General features: G+C 39.2%; 2 protein-coding genes across 3 annotated transcripts in view; one reads left to right on the forward strand and one right to left on the reverse strand.

Moving 5' to 3' along the window:
• Positions 1-255: 255 nt before the first annotated feature.
• Positions 256-14252, reverse strand: dnd1 (DND microRNA-mediated repression inhibitor 1). Its single transcript, XM_039649036.2, has 5 exons — positions 14180-14252; positions 5416-5477; positions 5127-5232; positions 2978-3439; positions 256-1257 (listed from the first exon to the last, which is right to left on the reverse strand). The coding sequence occupies exons 1-5, from the start codon at positions 14208-14210 to the stop codon at positions 731-733; spliced, it is 1188 nt and encodes a 395-aa protein (XP_039504970.1). The 5' UTR covers positions 14211-14252; the 3' UTR covers positions 256-730.
• Positions 14253-15772: 1520 nt separating this feature from the next.
• The window catches only part of gfra3 (GDNF family receptor alpha 3), a 30845-nt gene continuing 25334 nt past the window's right edge, over positions 15773-21283 (forward strand). The window contains exon 1 of one of the 2 annotated variants that reach the window (XM_089135037.1): positions 15773-15826. Coding sequence is in view for 1 of the 2 variants with exons in the window: in XM_039649049.2 (XP_039504983.2) it covers positions 16796-16838 (43 nt within the window). In the remaining variant the exon portion in view is untranslated. Of the gene's footprint in view, positions 15827-16125; positions 16839-21283 lie in introns of those variants that run through there. The other variant, XM_039649049.2, reaches the window with a different exon arrangement.

The following is a 21283-nucleotide window of genomic DNA, read 5'->3' on the forward strand; positions in this document are numbered from 1 at the left end:
TCTTATTTTATAGTACTACTGATCTATACAATTTTAGATAAGGTTTTGCAGCCTTACAACTAAGCATGACAAACCTGGTGCTTTATTGGAAAAATGTTGATTTATTCCCTAATAATAGCACATCTCAAGTGATTTGAGGTACCATTCATATCTGTAGTCAAAGTTTGGTAATTATGTTAGGGCTTTTAACTTTGTACAAGTATGAGCAATAGAAGATGTTATAATCAGGGACGTGAGCAATAGCCTGCACAAGTATTATTTCGTGAACTTATTTACTGTACAAAAGTCATTTATAGCCAGTACAACCCATCAAACAAGGAAACGCAACAGCACACCATGCAAACTCAGCAATCGTGACAAACACGCAAAACAAATCGTGAAAAGTCAAATACGGTGAAAACATTCAAAATAAGAAGTAGTGAAAACATGCAGTCAACCAAATGTGATGAGGCTGCCTAAACATAAATGATTAATATTACATAGTTAAAATATCATAAAACATTATATCAACAAGAACATAATACTTCAAACCACTCTCATAGTGCTGAATTCAAGAGCTTGTAAAATTAAAAGAAATTCACTGCCTAGTTCCTCTTTTTTTTTTATACAGTAAATGAAATACTTCAGTGTATCATAAATTTCCACTCATTCATCTGAAACTAGAACAGTACATGCCTTCAAACCATAATACTGAACGTAAAACTGATAATGTTATCCATTAGCTCGCATTTCAGAAAGGTCGCAAGTTTGAGACCTTGCACATGGTTTGGATCACCTGCTCAGCGGCGGCCCGACAGACTTCCCCCTTCGTGGCTCGAGCGCTGGTGCTTGGAAGGATGTGGACGGCCCCGTACAGAGGCAGAGGCAGGCCTGGGATCAGGACTCTGAAGGCGAAGTAGAAGAAGCCGTCGGTGCCGGTGTGATTGTAACGGACTTCGTACTGCGGCGTACCGAGTCTGTTCGCCTCGCACATCCTCTGCAGCAGAGACACGGGGTCGCGGTTCACGGGGGGTTGAGCCATCATCTCATCCCTCACGGGGGCGGTCGGACCCCCCACGGCCCGGAAGAAGGGCAGGCGAGTGGGGTGTGCTGGGACATCGTGATGATACAGGTGTGGAGGACTGAGGGAGGGTTTACTGAGGGGTTTCAGACCAGCTGAGGTGAAGGAGTCATCTTGTCCGGTCTCCTTGATGCGCTTGGACTTGGAGAAGGACGTCCAACTGACGGTAATGGAAATGCCGTACTGCTTCTTAAAAGCTGGAATGACACAAGAAATAGACAGCCTGAAGATTAATGTTTATTATTCCATGGTAGAAGGGCTGGGCGATAAAACTAACAATATTATTTTCATTAATAAAATGATAAGGATGAAACAGAAATTAGTGTAGAACACAAATGGCTTTTTAAAGGGTTAGTTCACCCAAAAATGAAAATTCTGTCAGTATTGACTCGCCCTCATGTTGTTCCAACCCCGTAAGACCTTCGTTCATCTTCGGAACACAAATTAAGATATTTAAGATATTAAGATCGCTCCTGCATACAGTCCATAGGCTTCTTGAGGGACTGGCTCTTGCTGTCCCCGAAAAGTCATTAAAGACATCGTTAAAATAGTCCAAGTGACTACAGGGGCTCAATCTTAAGTTTATCAAACGATGAGAACACTTTTGTGCGCAAAAAAAACAACAAAAATAACGACTTTATTTCAACTATTCACTTCCTTCTCCATGCGCCAGTAGTCAGTTAACGTAGTGTGATTGCGTAGAGCTACGTCACACGTAGGCTCACTATTGGCCGACTATTGGCTGGTCATGTGTGTGTGATGCGTATGACGTACAATAACAGAAGCTTACGTTATTAATCTAGTAACCTGACTCGCGCAGAGGGAGAAATAAACGAATAGTTGAAATAAAGTCGTTATTTTTGTTGTTTTTTTGCGCACAAAAGTGTTCTCGTCGTTTGATAAACTTAAGATTGAGCCACTGTAGTCACTTGGACTATTTTAACGATGTCTTTAATCGTAAATGTAAGTACACATTGATGGCCTAAGACACGAAACGAGCAGTTTTTGTGAGAAAACGAACAGTATTTATATCGTTTTTACCTTGTGTAATCCAAGTGATCTGAATCAGTTGTGCAATGTCCAACTGAACCGAACTGAATCAGTTCAATGTTACGTCGGAAGTGATCGCTTGCGTGTGACGTCACTCAATATTTACACGGAGATTTCGGAAGTTTTGCCTTTTATAAACATATTTAGATATACCGAAATCGTCTTCCATTACGGTTTCCCGTATATCTAAATATGTTTAGTGAAAGGTAAAACTTCCGAAATCTCTGTATAAACAAAGAGTGACGTAGGCGAGCAAGCGGTCACTTCCGGCGCATGCGCAGACCGAAGCGCCCGTGCCGTCAGATCATTTTGTCACGGCTATGATTACAAGAGGTAAAAACGGTATAAATACTGTTCGTTTTCTCACACAAACCGCTCGTTTCGTGTCTTAGGCCATCAATGTGTACTTACATTTACGAGTCATTAAATCATGTTTAATTTGGACTTCTCTGTGCATGCTTTTTGGTGGACCCCCTTAGCCTCCAGTGTATGACTGATAGACAACAACAGTTTGACTGAAAAATGTCAAAATTGAAAATATTGTGGAAATAAAGACGCCTACATCTTGGATGCCCTTGAGGTAAGCTAAAACATATCAAAAATTAATTTCAAAGTGAACTATCCCTTTAACATTGACATGTGTTTCAACACACTTCTAACGTACCTGAACCAGGCGTCCACTTTTTTTGCGTATGCCTTGGTCGGAAATTATTTAAATGAGGAATATTATGTCATGTTCGTTCCCAGAAGAAAACTCTACAATCGAGGCGTTTCAGGGAGTTCAGAAACAGTGTGCATTGATACTTTGTTTTTTAAAAAGCCATTCACTTCATAACCAAAATATTCTCCATATCCCAGACAGCATACCTTCTACAAGCATTTTTTTGGCCATGGACGCCGCATAGTGGGAGGAGTAGTTCACTAGAGCCACGATCTCTCTCCCTTTGGGCCCGGCCAACTTCAGCAGGACCTCCTCCACACCCTCAGACATCATTTGGAGCACCATCAGCATCTCCGCCTGATTCACGTTCGCCGGGAGATCCCCCAGACGCAGCTGCCGCTTCTCCGTGCTCCTGCGAACCGTCAGACACACCCCCTCCTGCAGAGGGTACTGATGGAGGGTCATGACGGCGGTGGATGCCGTGAAGGGGTCGCCGTACTTTGCGTAGGCAAAGCCACGGTTCTGCCCACTGAAGTTCATCATGAGGCGAAACTCATAAAGAGCACCGACGCTCTGGAAGAGAGGAATCAGACGGTCCTCGTAGACGTCATGTGGGATCTGACTGATGAAAACCTCACACCCCGGGCCGGGAGCAGGACCTCGCCAGTCTGGAGGAGAAAGGTCAAAATGAGCAATATTTAATCTTCTCTGCGAAAAACAAAAGTGAATGAAATTAGATTTAGACTTCATGATTAAAGTTGAAACAAAGTATGAGAGCAGTGTGAAATGGGTAATTTATGCATCAATCCTGTTCAAATTAATAAGAACCATTAATATTAATAATATTTAAGTCAATAAACATTGTAACTAACCCACTGATGTCACATGGACTACTTTGATGATGTCTTTATTACCTTTCTAGACAAGGAGAGCACATACATTTTTAATGGAGGGACAGAAAGCTCTCGGACTAATCTAAAATATCTTAAACTGTGTCCCGAAGATGAACGGAGGTCTTACGGGCTTGAAACGACATGAGGGTCATTAATCAGTGAACTAACCCTTTAAGGATCAATTGTAGCCCTCAAAACCGTATTCACTTTATAGCCGTTAATCCTGTAATTGTGGACAAATGTGGGCACAGTGTGATCCTAATTTTTATTTATTATAAATGTTATATCACTGCCTTCGATAAAGTTTTGTCTATCCATTTATGGTGTGTTTTTTATATTGGGGGTATTTTTGAATTTATTTACTTCAAAAAGTACCATATTTTCTATGTAAATTAATTACTATGTAGTTATATTTTTTTTTAACTACATTAAAATATCATTCCAATAAGTTCTAAGAGCTAAAACCTAAAGATGAAGTGACTTTGCTGTCACCTGGTGTCTTATTTTGGCTTATTTTAGAATGCTCTAAATTACAGTTTTTCCCATTCAGTTCTATGGGTGCCCATTTTTGACCCAAATATAAGATTAAGGAGTTTTTTTTTTCACCCTAACATTGTAGAATTGAGTTTTTAAAAAAAATGTGTGTGTTCAGGAGGCAAACTTAGGAAAAGTAGCCAAGTCTTGTACCGCTCAGATCAAGGGAAGTATTTTTTTAAAAATAAATCAAAACTATTTTGCCCACATTTGTCCAGAATACAGTTTTAGGGTTAATTAAATTTAAAAAGTGAAGACTATAGAATGTTATTTTACATTTGGTTATTAAATTTCTCTACCTGAAAAAAAAAACTACTGTTTGACTGTTATTGCTCATAATTTGATTATTTGTTCTTTATTTTGTTACTGACCGTTACTATAACAACATTTGAAATTTATTATATAAAGTATGATAAATATATAAAGTTATGGGTCAAAAACAATCTTTTAAAGTTAACCCCACCTTGGGAAATATAGATATATTATAATGATGTATACATGTTAAAGACAACTAAAGGGATCGAAACATTAAAATTTAAACTCCAAACCTGTCATCAACCATCAAAATCTAAAAGCTTCCAATCAGCATTAATTGAGCAGCAGCCTAATTGATCTCCAGGTGTCCATGTTTCAATGAGGTAGAGGCAAAGCACAAAAGAGGCATAGTTCAAACTTTCATCAGATGGCTACAATCTATCATTCCTACTTGACAAGCCATTTTAAACCCGAATGATGAAGATTTGCGCTTAAAACCTCTGAAAAGATAGGCCTGTTTGTGCTCTGCTCAATGTTATAAAGGAAAACGAGATTCAACTGAGGCCATGTGAGGCCTTCAATCTCATGCAAGAAGGCATAAAAGAGCTAGAAATGCCACAGGTTGTGTTTTAATTGCAATCGGCTGATCTTAGTTCAACTCAAGAGCACTTACCCGGAGGAGGACCACCATATTTCCTCTGGCCGTTGACCTGTGTTAAAGTGATTGAGCTTTTCTGCACCCATTCTTTTAGTGACTTCAGTTTCTCCGGGTTCAAAACCTGCCAGCAATCAAATTAAAGAGGTGATACAATGCTAACATGTTATATCGACGAGCTGACGTGCTCTTTAACGTCAAACAGTGATGATGCCACACGAATAAACTCAAATTCTGTTGCGCAAAGTTGAAAGTTTTGGCGAAAGTATGTTGTTTATAAATATACACGGTAAATAAACTCGCTTACCTGCTGTTGCAGCGGTCCCTCCATGTCGCTGACTGTCCACGTATGATGATGAGATGAGACACCTGTAAATTGAAAAGTCAAGCAAAGGTCATTAAAATAAACCTCATGACTCCTCTAGAGACACTATTGGACACACTTGAGGAAAGTGGGCGGATTCTCATATTCTAGTCCTTAAACAGAGATGATAATGAGACTTACAAAAACAAGACTTTATATACAGATTAAATAAATGTATAATTATTCATGTACGCATTTGATTAACACCATATGTAACTTTTTAAAACGGGTTTACCGTAATTTGGCAAAAATTAATCCCAGATGATCCACTCTTCACCAGCAGGTGGCAGCCGCGCACGTGATTATTTAAGTGAACGTCATTCGGCACCGGTGTTACTTTTTAAAAACATGTTTTGGTTGAATCTTTTGGTAGTAATATATGTGCAAATATGACGATTTATATATATTTTAATTATTCAGTGTCCAAAACAGCAGGACATATGGACCTCATCCTGTGTTTATGTTCAAGTGAAAAAAACTACAAATGTTTTATTAGATTCAGGTTTATCGACATAGCCCATTTCATACACAAAATGGTAGTCCAATGTGCTTTACATAATCATAACAGTTAGGAAATAATTCAAATTGTATTTACATTAAATAATTCAAATAGTTAAAATGATTTACATAAATTAAAAACATCTGACTTCACAGGGAACATAATACACAAAAAAGGGAGGGTTAGTAAAAGACAGGCATCATTGAAGAGTTTTGTTTTTAATCTGGATTTAAAAATGGAGATAGTGGGAGAGGTCTTAATGTCTACAGAGTTTGTCACAGGTCATGACCCCTGCACCATAAAACTGTCTACTGAGAAAAACAGCATGTGTTATGTCATTTCTTGTTATGTTATGTTATGTTATGGTTCATTTTTAAAATTGGAATAAAATCCAATATAACTATTTATTTACTCACAAATACTTTTATTTTTCTTTATGATAACTGGATTAAACTCACCGAATTAAACATACAAGGTGTTGAAATCATCTTTGATGCCCTAAATTATTTAAATTAGCTTTGTAGACAAATATAGCATTTGTCTGGATGGATGGATAGAGAGAGAGACACTTTCACACACATTTTAAGATGTCAAGTGTGAATAAATAATCTAAGATATTTTTTAAAACATCCATTTTTTTATTATGTGCTAAAAAAACAGTCTTTAGACTCATCCTAAAAATGCACACACCTTGTTTTTGAATATGCATGTCTAATTTGGATAAACACCGTCTGAGTTTTTCTTTTTTTAATGATGCCAAATAACTTAACGAGTTTCAGCTCAGGCCAAGTTACAATGAAATGTAAGTCTGGAGCATAAATGACGTGTAAATGATCAAAGACGATATTTTATGAACCGGCTTTTGAATTAACGGCACCTTGGCGAATGCGTGATGTGCGGGTACACAGTTTGTCAGTGTAAAGTGATGCTGTGGCAGATGAAAGGCAGAAGCTTGGCTTAGTTCTCGCGGTGGCCCGCAGCTCTGACTTTTTAACAGGAGAAAATCCCTCCATTGCCTTACAGCCTTTTAATTCTCAGAAAAGAAAAACAGACAGAACAGACAACTAGCATTTCCTTTTTTCTCACTCTCGTCTGCACCTTGCATCCTTCGCATCTTTCAATTTTCCTGGCGGTGAGATGTGTGATATGTCTTTTTACCGTACTGCAATTAAAGTTTGTTTGTGTGGAAATCAACACATCAACACTTCCTAATGTGGCGAAGGTCATATAGCCGTCTCACAGTCACACGTACTCCTGTCACCGGGATAATATTATTAAACAGTTCATTTGATTTACAGTCTGTGCATTTCATTTTGTGGAAAATGTGACCTGCTAGTTAGGTCACCTGTGGACTGATGATTTTATTTATCCTGCGTCAGGATTGAAGGTGATAAAAAAGCATCATATGCCTGGGGAGTTTTATGACAAGCTTAATTAAGCTGTATTAGGACCTTACTGGTTCTTGTTTATACAGAGCGTTGTGTCTGCCTTTTTCTAATTAATTTATAACCTTTTACATCTAAACACTGAAATCAGGCCTATCTGACTGATGTTATCCGGTTGCTATGCAATGTCTGCTTCATAGCGACAGCAGTTCCATTGCCGTGGGGTCGTCACGCACATCTGTGAGCCTATCCTGAAATACACACACACACACACACACTCCGCCCCGACTCATGAAGAGGCTGATCCTGCCCCTCTGCCTCCTCAAGGCTCACCGAGGGACACACAATCTGTCCAATGTCAAAACTCATATCCTCAGTCCTGTCACTCACCCTGTAAAAACTCACAATAACTTTCAGAGCATTGCAATGAACTTTAATCTTTTGCCATTTAGTGCTATATATACTTTTTATACATATATAGGAGTGCTATATGGGTGGATGATGGATGGATGATAGATGGATGGATGGATGGATGACAGATGATGGATGGGTGGATGATGGAGGGATGACGGATGGATTGATGATGGATGGATGGATGGGTGATGATGGATGGAGGGATGATAAATGGATGGATGGATGACAGATGATAGATGACAGATGGATGGATGACGGATGAAAGATGATGGATGACAGATGATGGATGACAGATGGATGGATGACGGATGACAGATGATGGATGACAGATAGATGGATGACGGATGAGTGGATGACAAATGGATGGATGACGGATGAGTGGATGACGGATGGATGGATGACGGATGAGTGGATGACAGATGGATGGATGACGGATGAGTGGATGACGGATGGATGGATGGATGGATGGCGGATGAATGGTTGATGGATGGATAGATAGATGGTTGGATGGATGATGGATGGATGTATGGATGGATGGATGGATGATGGATGAATGGATGACAGATGGATGGATGACGGATGGATGGATGGATGGATGGATGGATGGAAGGATTATGGATGGATGGGTGGATGGTTGGATGGATGACAGATGGATGGATCGATGGATAGATGGATGAAGGATGGATGGATGGATGAATGATGGCTGGATGGATAGATGGATGGATGGATGGATGGATGGATGGGTGATGATGGATGGATGGATGACAGATGGATGGATAGATGGATGACGGATGGATGGATGGATGGATGGATGGATGATGGATGGATGAAAGATGGATGGATGACAGATGGATGACGGATGACAGATGATGGATGATGATGGATGGATGGATGACAGATGGATGGATAGATGGATGACGGATGGATGGATGATGGATGGATGGATGATGGATGGATGATAGATGGGTGACGGATGGATGAAAGATGGATGGATGACGGATGACAGATGATGGATGACGGATGGGTGGATGACGCATGGGTGGATAGATGATGGATGGATGAAAGATGGATGGATGACAAATGGATGGATGATGGATGGGTGGATGACGGATGGGTGGATAGATGATGGATGGATGGATGGATGATGGATGGATAGATTTGACTTTACACTAGACTAGAGGGTTAACAGTTATCAGTTGATAATCTCAAACTGAATATTGGCCAATCAGCCTGGATTATATATTTTGCAAAATATTATGTTCATATCTCAGCAGATGAATGATGAACTCGTTCATGATTCTTATAATTTGTTCTTTTGACTATCTATTTATTCATTCATTTATTCAGGAGGTAATAAAGCAACTTCCATCATAAGTGCAGGAAGAACTATCATTTCTTAAAAGCCTATCAGCGCCACACTAAACAGTAAACAGAGAGAGTTTGAGAGAGAGGAACAGCTTGCTATAGCTGAGAGGCTCCCTGATGTGTTAACCTGGGGAAATCGTGACTGACGTCTCTGCGAGTTCCTCCCTCTGGCTGCACTAAAACCTGATTCGGAGAAACTACGGCATATACTTAATACTTAAAGCTAATTATCACTATTGTTATTGCTCATACCTGAGGTTAGGAGTTTCAGCAGTTTGTGATTACTGTGAAACTCATTCAGCTACACTGTTAAAAATAGTTTTTAGTGGAAAAAAGTTTTTTTTATTTGAAATTCTTTTCTTCAAAAGGTTCTCTGAGTAACCCTAAAATGTCTCTTCTATTGCATACCTTAATTTTTAAGATTGTACAGACATGGATGAAACCTCAAATCTATTAGATTTACAGGCGGGAAAAAAAGAGGAACTAAATCCTCTGATTAGACATGACATTTCTAATTTATGAGCTCACAAACTTTAGCTTTGTGATGCGTTTTTTTTTTTCATGTGCATTTAAGTGTGTTTCAGCAGGACTCGTAGCTGCTGAGCACATAATAAAACATGTTTTGTGATTTTTTTGTGCGTGTGTGTGCCACATGCTCTTATTTGCTGGATGATTGCATGTGCAGTGGTGAGTGAGCATGTTTGTTGTATCGTATGCGTGTAAGTGAAACATATGAACACCAGCAATCAAGGTGAACAGACGCTGCTAATTCAGGTTGCTGATAAAACGTGTCGATGGTCCTTTGTGGGACTTTCATTACTGTAGCGGAGTCGTGCGTCTGTGTTTTCTGAAGCGTGCTGGTCAATATTAGTACTAGAGTCGATCTCAAAGGGACATGTTTGTTCTTCCTCCACCCCACCCTCCTCTTTTTCTCTGCCATCTCTCTTTCTCTCGCTCTGTTGTGATGAGTCTGATGCTGACAACGAAGACAAAGCCTATCTACAGGAAGTTGACGTGAACGTCAGCAAGGACAAGGCCCTGATAGTGGACTTAATAACACTTTACAATCAGGGTCCACTTCTAAAGCATTTATGATGTATACATTTACTAGCTAATACAGGGGTTTCCACACTTTTTGTCAGTCGAAGCCCTTAGACGTAAAATAAGTACCCTCTGAGATTATTGAAAGTTAATGTTTCAATAATTTAACGACACATTCGCATTGACTTGTTGGACTTTAAAGTGGACTCAAATTTGTTTTTACTTTTGATAGTGCCTCACAAATTGAATGTTATTATAATTAACTTTCAATTTAAAAAAACAAGGATTTTTGGATTCATTCCAGGATTTTTCTCCATATAATGGACTTCGATGGGAACCAAACGGTTCACGGTCCAAAATACAGTTTCAGTGCAAACTGCAAACTGTTGAAAGGGCTTTAAACGATTCCAGACGTTGAATAAGGGTATTATCTAGTGAAACGATCAAATTTAAGTTTAATTTAAAGATTGTTTTATAAGCTCAAATGCTCGCCTTGCTCTGTTCTGTGATGCGTGTCCGTGACTCTTCTGTTCGAACTCGTTCATCTCTCGAACTCGTGACTCTCCTGACGAACGAGTTCGAATAGGAGAGTCACGAACGTGCATCACAAACAGAGCAAGGCAAGCCTACCATTTGAGCTTATAAAACTTAACTTTGTTTTTTTTGTTTTTTAAATGAGCGATCATTTCGCTTGATAAGACCCTTATTCATTATCTGGAATCATTTAAAGCCCTTTCAACAGTTTGCAGTTTGCACTGAAACTGTCTTTTGGACCTTGAACCGTTTGGTTCCCATTGAAGTCCATTATATGGAGAAAAATCCTGCAATGTTTTCATCAAAAACCTTAATTTCTTTTCAACTGAAGAAAGAATAACATGGACATCTTGGATGACATGGGGGAGTAAATTATCAGCAAAAGTTTTTTTTAAAGTGAACTACTCCTTTAACATTTCAAATCCTCAAGCTTTTATGTCGGTGGAAATGCTGTAAACTTCTAATACCTTTCCAGTGCTGAATGTAGTGTATAAATATGCATAAAGGTTTATTGAGGAGAAGTGTACTGTTAGTTTAAGTTATCAGACTTGCAATTTTTCCCTGGCAGATGATTAAACAGACTCTGACCCGTATGGCAAGAACAATCTCTAAGGATTTCAGCCACACTGCTGTGGTCAGATGAAACGCCAGCAGGGGTCAGGGCGAGCTACATTGCCCTAAACCATCCAGATCCTTCACCAGGGGCCCGCAACCACAAATATCAATAACTGCATGCATAACTAACAAACATTTACACACCTCGGCAAACATTCAGATTTGATCTGCTTCATAAATCACATGTGTTTGCCTATTTGCCCCCTAGATCACAAACAGAAAATACTAATGAAATATTCTGTACCAGAAGTACCAGTCTGTACCAGACTTTTAAAGTAAATTATTTTTTTTTAAAAACCTTCTATCAGACAATTACTGTGTTTAAGCGCTAAAAAAATGCATTATGTCATCTCAAGCTGAATTAATACAAATTATGGGTTCTTCTGAATAAGTGGTGGGATCAACTAAAATTTCAGGTTTATGGGCTTTTCTCATTAGCATTAAGATTTAATAATTATCTATAAATAGTAACTGTTTTTCTGTCAATGACAGGGTGGATATGTCGCACTTGACCTGCCGGCATGAAAAACTCAACAAATTATGAATCCTAAATGAGAGAAGAACCTGACAACTTTTGAACATGAAGACTCCAGTTATGTCACTTATTCATTGTGTCATTTATAATGACACCTCACTATTATTTTGAAGTAAATAAGTTTTATGATTGGGGGAGAATAAAATTGTGCAGATTATACTGTTTTACTTTTATTGTTTTCATTATCCATTCAAATTTGTCTTTAGCACTCGAATAAAAAAAAAAATCATTTTTAGGGCAGTGAAACGATTAATCGCGATTAATCGCATCCAAAGTAAAAGTTTGTGTTTACACATCATATATGTGTGTGAAGTGTGTATAATTATTTTTTATATATAAATACACATGCATGTATATATTTAAGAAAAATGTGTTATTAACATATCAAATATTTATATTTATGTATAATATTAATTTTGTATAAACATGTAAATATTTTCTTAAATATACACATGCATATGTGTGTATTTAATTATACACACACTACACACACATATATGATGTAAACTTTTATTTTGGATGCGATTAATCGGGATTAATCATTTCACCGCCCATATGGTGTCAATGAGAAAATGAATACATGATCATGGAAATGTTCTGTTGTTAATTTTGTGAGTTATTTGTTTTTCCCCCCGTCTTTTTATATATTTAAATAGAATAGTATTTAAAATATATAAATATACAAATATTGTGAAAATCATCACACACATAGTTAGATGGATTGATGGATGGATAGTTGGATAGATAGACTTAGCACACTCCCTCAAATGTTGTATTGTGTTCACAGACTGATACAGTCCATGACAAATAAAACTTTAAATTTGTAGTCGTCTCTTGCCAAATGTTTATTTGTTACACGGTTCATGCATGCTTTCATTTTATCTATTTCAGGCCTTTAATTTACCGCCAGTCATAAAAAGTCTATCAAACCAGTGTGCAAGAGAGATAGGCTACAAAAAAAATGCATTTTTAAACATGTTAAACTGTATCAAACACAGTAGGCCTAGACGTTTAGCAATTAATTATAGGCTATGAATTAATTACATGATCAAAAGCAATAGTGTTAAAACTACTTAAGAAGCATGACTATGATTGTGTGTGTTTGTTTGTGTAGCGCAGAGGCATCAAGCTGTTCCATCGAGAGGGAGACATTCAAACGGGCCGTAAACTAAACACATCTGCCAACTTCCTCTTTTGGCCTCAGGTTATCAAAGCCCTGCAAAGCCAGTGATGTATAAAAAATCAGTTAGGAGATTTTCTCCACCTTCTCTTCATAACCTTGGAGATGAGAAAATATTTTATTCAGTGGATTTAGTCGTTTTAATGTGCAGGGTAGCCTATATCCCCGCTGCTCGAGCAAGGGTACGCGTGCACGCGCGCGCTTATAGTGTTACTTTGCATGTCAAAAATAGATTGCGAGAGATGAGAATAATGTTTATAATTGCAAAGGCCTTTGTGTTTATCTGTGTGTGTGCGTGTGTGTGTTTAACATGGAGAACTGGTGTAGTGTGAATTGCAGTAATTGCCTTGTTTGTTTTGTTTTGGCTGGTTCTGTGAGCTGGTAAGCCACTGCTTCACTGCCTCTGATTGTTTGTCATTTGCCATTTCAAGTGGAACTAACAAGCGTACAAACCAAGTGGGATCGAGAAAGTGTGTGTGTGTGACGTGTGTGTAATACTCTGAAGAAAATATATTGTCTTTTTTCTCTTCTCTCATCAAGCCAAATATTTTTTCCACCTACGGACATTTTAATTTGTTCCAGCGTCCACATCTCTGTCATGTAGCCTATTGTACACAGAGCTGGATGATTACATGCCGAGTGTGCGTGCGTGCGCGCGCTGGCCTTCGCTATAGTGTGTGACACCTGAGTCACTGGGAAGTACATTATCGCTAATGTCCACTTCTGTGAAGTGACCTCATAAATGACCGCTCGGCTACACTGGCAGTGAGATAAGAGTCTGATAGTGGAGTGCCACTGAAAAGGTCACAGCCATCGTAAAGCAATGATGAGCCGAGCGAGGGATGAGTGGATAGGAGAACAAGGAAAAGCGAATGGAAAATCTTTGTGTTGAAAGAAAACCACCAGTGTGGAACTGTTGGAGGTAAAACAAAAATGTATACCATAACCGCACAGCAATGCCCTGTCAACCACCCAAAACATTGCAGTTTTGTGGAGCAGTAAGTAACTTAAAGTAACGTTAGTGACCCAAGCTTGTGTAAGCTTTAACAGCAGCGAACGTCATCGAAAGTTTTGCGATTTAGCGAAACCAAACGCTTTATTGATGTTGTCTGATTAGAAAAATTAACAGACACGCTCACCTAAATGGTCCAAGTCGCGTTGGAAGGTCATATTCTTTCACTTGAATCGATTCATCCTAAGTGATCCGCTCTGTAAAATGGAGCATTGGAAAGTCTGATTCATTCTAATGAATCGGTTCGCTCTAAATGCTCCACATTCATATCTAGATTCATTCTAATGAATTGGTTTCGTAAAAAACATCTCACATGTTATGTTGGAAAGTTCATTCCAGTGAATCGGTTCTCCTAAATGGTCCTCTCTCTGTCATATTGGAAAGTCTGATTATTTCTAGTGAATCGGTTCGTTCTAAATGCTCCACGTTCATGTCTAGATTCACTTAATGATTGGTTTCATAAAAACATCTCATGTTACGTTGGAAAGTTTGATTCATTCCAGTGAATCGGTTCGTCCTAAATGGTCCCCTCTCTCTCTCTCTCTCTCTCTCTTTTAATTAAACATTAAAGCAATATATACAAACATACATAAAAGAAAAAAAAATACAATAAGATACACATACACAAATAAGTTGCCTGCAGGGTAACATAAAAACAGGAATGCAGTGCATTCACCTTAAGAGGACATAAAGGATGAATATAGAGATACAGTTTTCATTGCTTTGGGATTAACAGAGCTTTGGATAGTTTCCATGTATATGTTCATTCCAGTGAATCGGTTCGTCCTAAATGGTCCTCTCTCTGTCATATTGGAAAGACCGATTTATTCTATGAATATTTTATCCTAATTGGCCCTCTCATTTGTATATGGAACGTCTGAATCATTCTAATGAACAGACGGTTCATGTTGACTAAATGAAATAACTAATTCGATTATCTGCAGTGAGGCCTATATTTTCAACTCGGTTATAAAATAAAAATAAAAAGAGTGTTTTTGTAGTGGGCTTTTAGTAGGCCTATACATTATAAATTTGATGCTGTAGCCCTAATTGGGATTGTTCATTCAAAACTCCAGGAAGCAATAGCACACATAGGCTAAGTAGTGGTATGAGTTTTGCAGGCAAGCACCACTCACATCTTTGAAAAGGGTTGATAAAACGGCATCTTAGATTTGAAAAGAGGACAGAAAGAGTGGTCAGATTGCCTGAAATTGGGAGAGGACAAAAGAATAAGTGAAGTGTGGCTTTCCAGCCCCTAAAAAGTCCAACCAGATGGAAGCACTCAAAGTGACGACAAAGTGACATCATCAGGGCAATGCTCTGTATGGCATCTACTCTGATTAGTTAAATGGTCATGATTGCCCAGCAAGTCTCAGACACACACACACACACACACACAGATGACCATGCAGGCTGTTGCACTGCTGCAATCAGTCGAATGTGTATCTACATAAGCCTCCTGATTATAGCTCAGTTGTTGGAGTCAGACCACTTGGACAAATCAAATTCTCATTAAAGTTTCATTCACAATTCCTGAAATTGGAACAAATGTTTAGCCTTGGCAGGCATCTCTGTGTTGTCCTGCCAACTAACCTTCAAAATCTAAAGTTCAAACAGTGTTGAGTTAGTATCCACGGTCTGGACAGTTCATCGCCCTTTGGGGATTTTTCAATATGGAGTTTTGTAAACAAACTGAAACACAACACCCTGTGAACTCTCCCGATGAAGTCTCGCCTGTTCCCATATTTCTGGATTGCTTCACCGATATTGTTTTGTGAGTCTTGATCTTTAAAACTAAATCTCAATTGACTGTTTTTAACATAATGACATTAATCCAAATACATTAGGCTATCACAAACATTTTTATCAAATATCCTTACACTCAACTGAAGAATAACAAAGGGGTTCACACAGCCAGGAGAAGCTTTATCATTTTCGCAAATAAACTCTTAATCTCAAAGGAAGCATACAGCCTAATCTGGTTCTTGATCTTTTGATAAACCTTAAGAACCATTCAGTAATCGGATCTTAAAAGGATCGTTTTAAAAGCTTTATTTTTAATCGCAGTAACATTTCACTATTGCTGAAAGAATCACTTGCAAACTTAAATGCTGGCAGCGCAGGCTGAATTTGTGTAGCCTATAGGAGCACGGACCCAGCTCTCCAGAAGGCTGGTCAGGGATTTTGCGTGGATGCGCCTGAGAATGCCGAGCCAATCACTGCGAGGCAGATGCATGTAAAATTCGCCGCTGAGTTTGAGGACTGGATTGAGCACATTGTGCTGTGGGACAACAGGAATCAAGCATCTGGGGTCGCGCTCACATATAATAAACTGATGCGCACTAATGCGCACACTGGCTCATCTGACGCGCGCCTTTGGTTACGCGTCTATCATGGTGGTGGTACTCGCTTAAATCGAGGATTATTTTAGAAAGACTCCGATCGTGAGTATAACGGACATCTACTGCTTGTGCATTTGACAGTTTGTAATTTTCCCCTCGTTTGTTGTATGAAAGCATCGGTCTGCTCTTCGGACACCTCTTGCGCATTAGAAAGCTTGTGATATCGCACAAGTTTGCAGTTGGAATTGATTTTCGGACACGTCGTTTTGGAGATTTCTATCATTCGGACGGTGGTCCTTTTGTATGGATGTAGTCTGTCGGACTGAGTCGGACCGATCCGGGGGTTCCAGACGCGCTTCCCCGAGATTCCCCAGCATCATCACCGTCCAGCAGCAGGCGACATGATCCTTCTGGGAATACTTCTAAATCTGTTCGTCATTAAGGGTAAGACTCTAAGAAACAGCCTCCATTACTTATTTTGACACATCAGGGTCACACTTACACGACCACGTATATTTACATAAAATATTTACATTACATATTTACATAAGTACAGAGTTAATGAACAACGTGCTGCCTGCAAATACACTTTGTATAACTGTGAAAAATTGTATTTATAACGTAAAGTGATACATAGATAGATAGATGATAGAATAGTTTTTTTTATGTCTCTTTGTTTTAAGAAGGCAAACTAAATGGGACTGTTGCTATAATAAAACCTTGGTGTTGTAAATTGTCTATGAAAAAAGATAGATGGATGAATAGATGTACTGTATTGATCCTGTGGGGAAATTGGGGCTCATTGACAGCCAGGGACATATATATATATATATATATATAAAGATTTACACAGCACACCATAACAGCAGACCAAATTAGAAGAATATGCATTATAGATATGACAAAAGTGCATCTTACACCGCAAATTCGACCAGTTGGACACACTGCTGTGGATCATTGCATGTATATTGGACAGAGATTCACATTGTGCATGCATTATAATGTTCATGCCACATAGCTTTGTATCAAGAACATTTGTAAAAGGCAGAACAACAGTGATTCAATTACAATTGCATGGAACTTATTGCACAGGTGTGTTTTATGGTGACCGCTGGGCCATGTGCTTGTGCTGAAACAATAGAAAGGGCTTGATTTTCTGGAGTGCTGTGCGCTGAGCAGAACAGATGTGTATGTCACTCTATACACATGTCTGTGTACTGCTTCTTAAGAAAGAATATCTCAGATATAAACAGATCTCTATGTGGCTTGTAACAACAGCAGAACCCTTTATGTTGTAACTTTTAATATGATTTACAGTTAGAAATGGGGTTCAAGAAACACTCAAACATAATGTAGCATACTGTGTTAGGCATTTCAGTAATACTTTAACATAGAATTTATCATAGAATATCATGATTTTTTTTTCTTTGTTTTGGAAAATCACATTTCACTCACAAATAGAGTTTTTAATAGCCGAACAGAGCAGTGAGATTTTCGTTTCAGTCAATTAGATGTACTTAAGCAGCCTTGTGTTTGTTTTCTTCACACCTTTCAATCAAACCAGCATAATATTTCAAACATTTCAGGAGTGCGATAATCTGTGCAGACCAGGACTAAAAAAAAATAATTCTGTCAATAAATCTCAGACATCTGTCACAGTCAATATTATCCTAATTATGTGATGGCAAGAACACACACACACATTACAAACAGAGACAGATTAGGCTGGTAAAGGGCAGCTCCATGGAGTTCCCGTAGCACAGCAACCAACATTTGACGGATCTGACTTTCTTTCCCCACCTAGGACGACACGGCGCAATATGCAATTGTCTGGAGCAAGTGCTTTGTAGCCCAAGTGGCATTCATCATCATGAGTGGTGTTTGTCGCACCCTGGTGCCATGAGAACACGCTGTAATGCGCGCGCTGATCGACAGGTTTATTTATTAGCTGTGTTAATGATTGCAGATTTGATGTGCTCGCTCGTGCTGTGTGTATCCCTGGGGGTCGGGTCGTATATCAGCCGCACCAAATGCAAAGGGACCCCCTGATGGAGATCAAGTGGCAAAAAGACTTCATTTCCACAGTGTATTTGCATAAAGACTTGGCTGCTTGAATATGTTTTTAAGAGGCGACCTGAGGTGGAAAAATGTGTGCAAACATACCAAATCTCAGATGGACCCGTAGTTCTCGGAAGCAGGAGTCGTCACTATTGGGTGAATTGAAAATACAGCATTTTTAATAGTTCTTTTGCTCCAATAGCAAAAAAAGCAATAGCTCACTCTTTCTGGCATCTAAAGTTCCATCAAGAACCTTTGACATCAATGGAACCTTTCCACTCCACAGAAGGTTCTTTAAAGGGATAGTTCACTTTGAAATTAATTTTTAATTTATGGTATGTTTTAGCTTATACCTCAAAGTCATCCAAGATGTAGGTGTCTTTGTTTCCACAGTATTTTCAATTTTGATATTTTTAGGTCAAACCGTTCTTGTTTATCAGTCTTATAAAGCAGGTCTATGGTCACCACCTCAAAGAGCATGCACAGAGAAGTCCAAATTTGTAACCACAGCCACAAAGCGCCCGCGATCCAGATCGCTTGGACGTGGCTGTGGTTACAAATGATAAAAAACGATATAAGTACTGTTCGTTTTCTCACACAAACTCATTTCGTGTGAGGTGGTGACCATAGACCTCCATTATATGACTGATAGACACGAACGGTTTGACCTAAAAATATAAAAATTGAAACTACTGTGGAAACAAAGAACACCTGACAGTCTTGTCTGTCAGTCATATAATGGAGGTCTATGGTCACCACCTCAAAGAGCATGCACAGAGAGGTCCAAATTAGCCACAAAGTGCCCGCGCCCTCAGATCACTTGGACGTGGCTATGATTACAAGTGGTAAAAACTATATAAATACTGCTTGTTTTCTCACAAAAACCGCTCGTTTCGTGTCTTAGGCCATCAATGTGCACTTACATTTACGAGTCATTAAATCATGTTTAATTTGGACTTCTCTGTGCATGCTCTTTGAGGTGGTGACCATAGACCTCCATTATATGACTGATAGACACGAACGGTTTGACCTAAAAATATAAAAACTGAAATTACTGCGGAAACAAAGACACCTACATCTTGGATGCCCTTGAGGTAAGCTAAAACATACCAAAAATTAATTTCAAAGTGAACTATCCCTTTAAATTGCAAAAAGACTCTTTCAATTTTTTAAATGGCTCCTTTAAAAAACGCTCTTGGGGAACCAAAAATGGTTCTTCTAATTTAGGGCATCAATGTGAAAACCCCTCTTCTGGAACTTTTGAGAAAATGTCAAATTGGATATCACTCCTTTAATGCCAAGGTAATAAAACACAGTCTTATAAATGTATCTTAAAAAAAAAATGAAAATATAAAAAGCTTTACAATGTTAATAACTGCGGAAACACGTCATCACATTGAAAAGGGTGCACTGAAGGCCTTTCGGCAGAAACGCACGCGCATGTGCCAATGCGTGCCAGCCGTGTGCCCAGGTGTGTTTGGGAAAAGGTACGCGTGCGCAACTCTGGACTTTGGCAGCTTCGACTCATTTGCCAGCGACAGCTGTTGACAGGTCTGGGAAAAACATGCCTGGCATAATGCTTTCGTCTCATACTTGCTTTTTTTGTTGTTGTGAAAAGCACAAGCTGCACAAGTTAAGAAATGTGTTGCTTAATACACACAAGTGAACAGGGCTTTGTCAGCGCATATACTAATTGCATGGAGAAAAATATGCCATAATGCACTCAGATGCATCCCATTCCCAGCCAAGGACATACCCAGGGACAGTCTAATTACACTGCCATTTTTAGCAAACCAAAGAGGAATGGTAAAAAACACTGGTTAAATAAACCACAAGGGGCCGGTTGACAAAAAGGTAATCTTCCCCGCGGGCATGTTTTCTCCACATATGAGAGAACTTTTAGGGTCTTTTCAGGGTCGCGTGTGTGTTTTGTTGATAACCAGGATTTGGAAAGGCAAACACAGTGACGGCAGATGGTGTTGGACTCTCTCGCCTCGACTGTAAGATTCAAGCCAAGTGTGTGTGTGCGTGAGCTCCACTCGCACACAGCTTTTATGATCATGTTGTAGCCAATTTTCATTAAAGGAGCTGAGCGCTGTGATTTAGCACCGAGGACCGTCTCAGCATCACATCCCTGCAGTGAACTCCTTCCTCCCGGGGCTCTCGGATTGTCTTCCGTTTCTCCTCAGTGTCAATCAGACGGGCCCATCCGACCCGGTTCTTTAAATACCACCGTCATGCTTTGATGTGACGTGTCACCAATAGTGAATAGATACGGAGCTCTGACCCACATTTGACAAAACCCTCAATGCAGCAAATAACAGAGCGTGCTGAAAGTCTATATAGCAAATACGAGCGTATTTACTGTCAGGAAAATATAGCATTAATGGCTTCTTTTTACTCCGTTCTTGAGATGCGAGTGTTGAAGCACTGTTTTAAATGGGTTCAAGGGTTTTGTTTGTGTATGGTTTTGTTGAGTAATTTGTCTAAATTGTTGGTTTGGGGCCCTGAGATGTGGCACGCTGTAATTTAGCTGATGGATTCCTCAGTTCTGTGTGGTTTGACGGAACAGACGTTTTCTTGATATGTATCTTGATGTAGTGGCGCTGGGTTTACCACAGAGGTACGCATTGATTAGTTAATCACGTTAGACTTGCGTGTATCGACAGCTGGAGCTGGTTTGCTGTCGCCGACCATAAATACGGTCACACAAGGATAGATTTACAGTATGCGCTCACACTGTCTTTCTCTATTTCACTCACCTCTTTATTTCTTTCACTCCCCTGTACAGCTGAGCTTCACTGCAGAAACTGCGTCTGTCGTTCCCTCTC

The sequence above is a fragment of the Pimephales promelas genome, chromosome 9, assembly GCF_988280905.1.
Source record: "Pimephales promelas chromosome 9, fPimPro1.hap1.1, whole genome shotgun sequence".
Taxonomy (NCBI): Eukaryota; Metazoa; Chordata; class Actinopteri; order Cypriniformes; family Leuciscidae; genus Pimephales; species Pimephales promelas.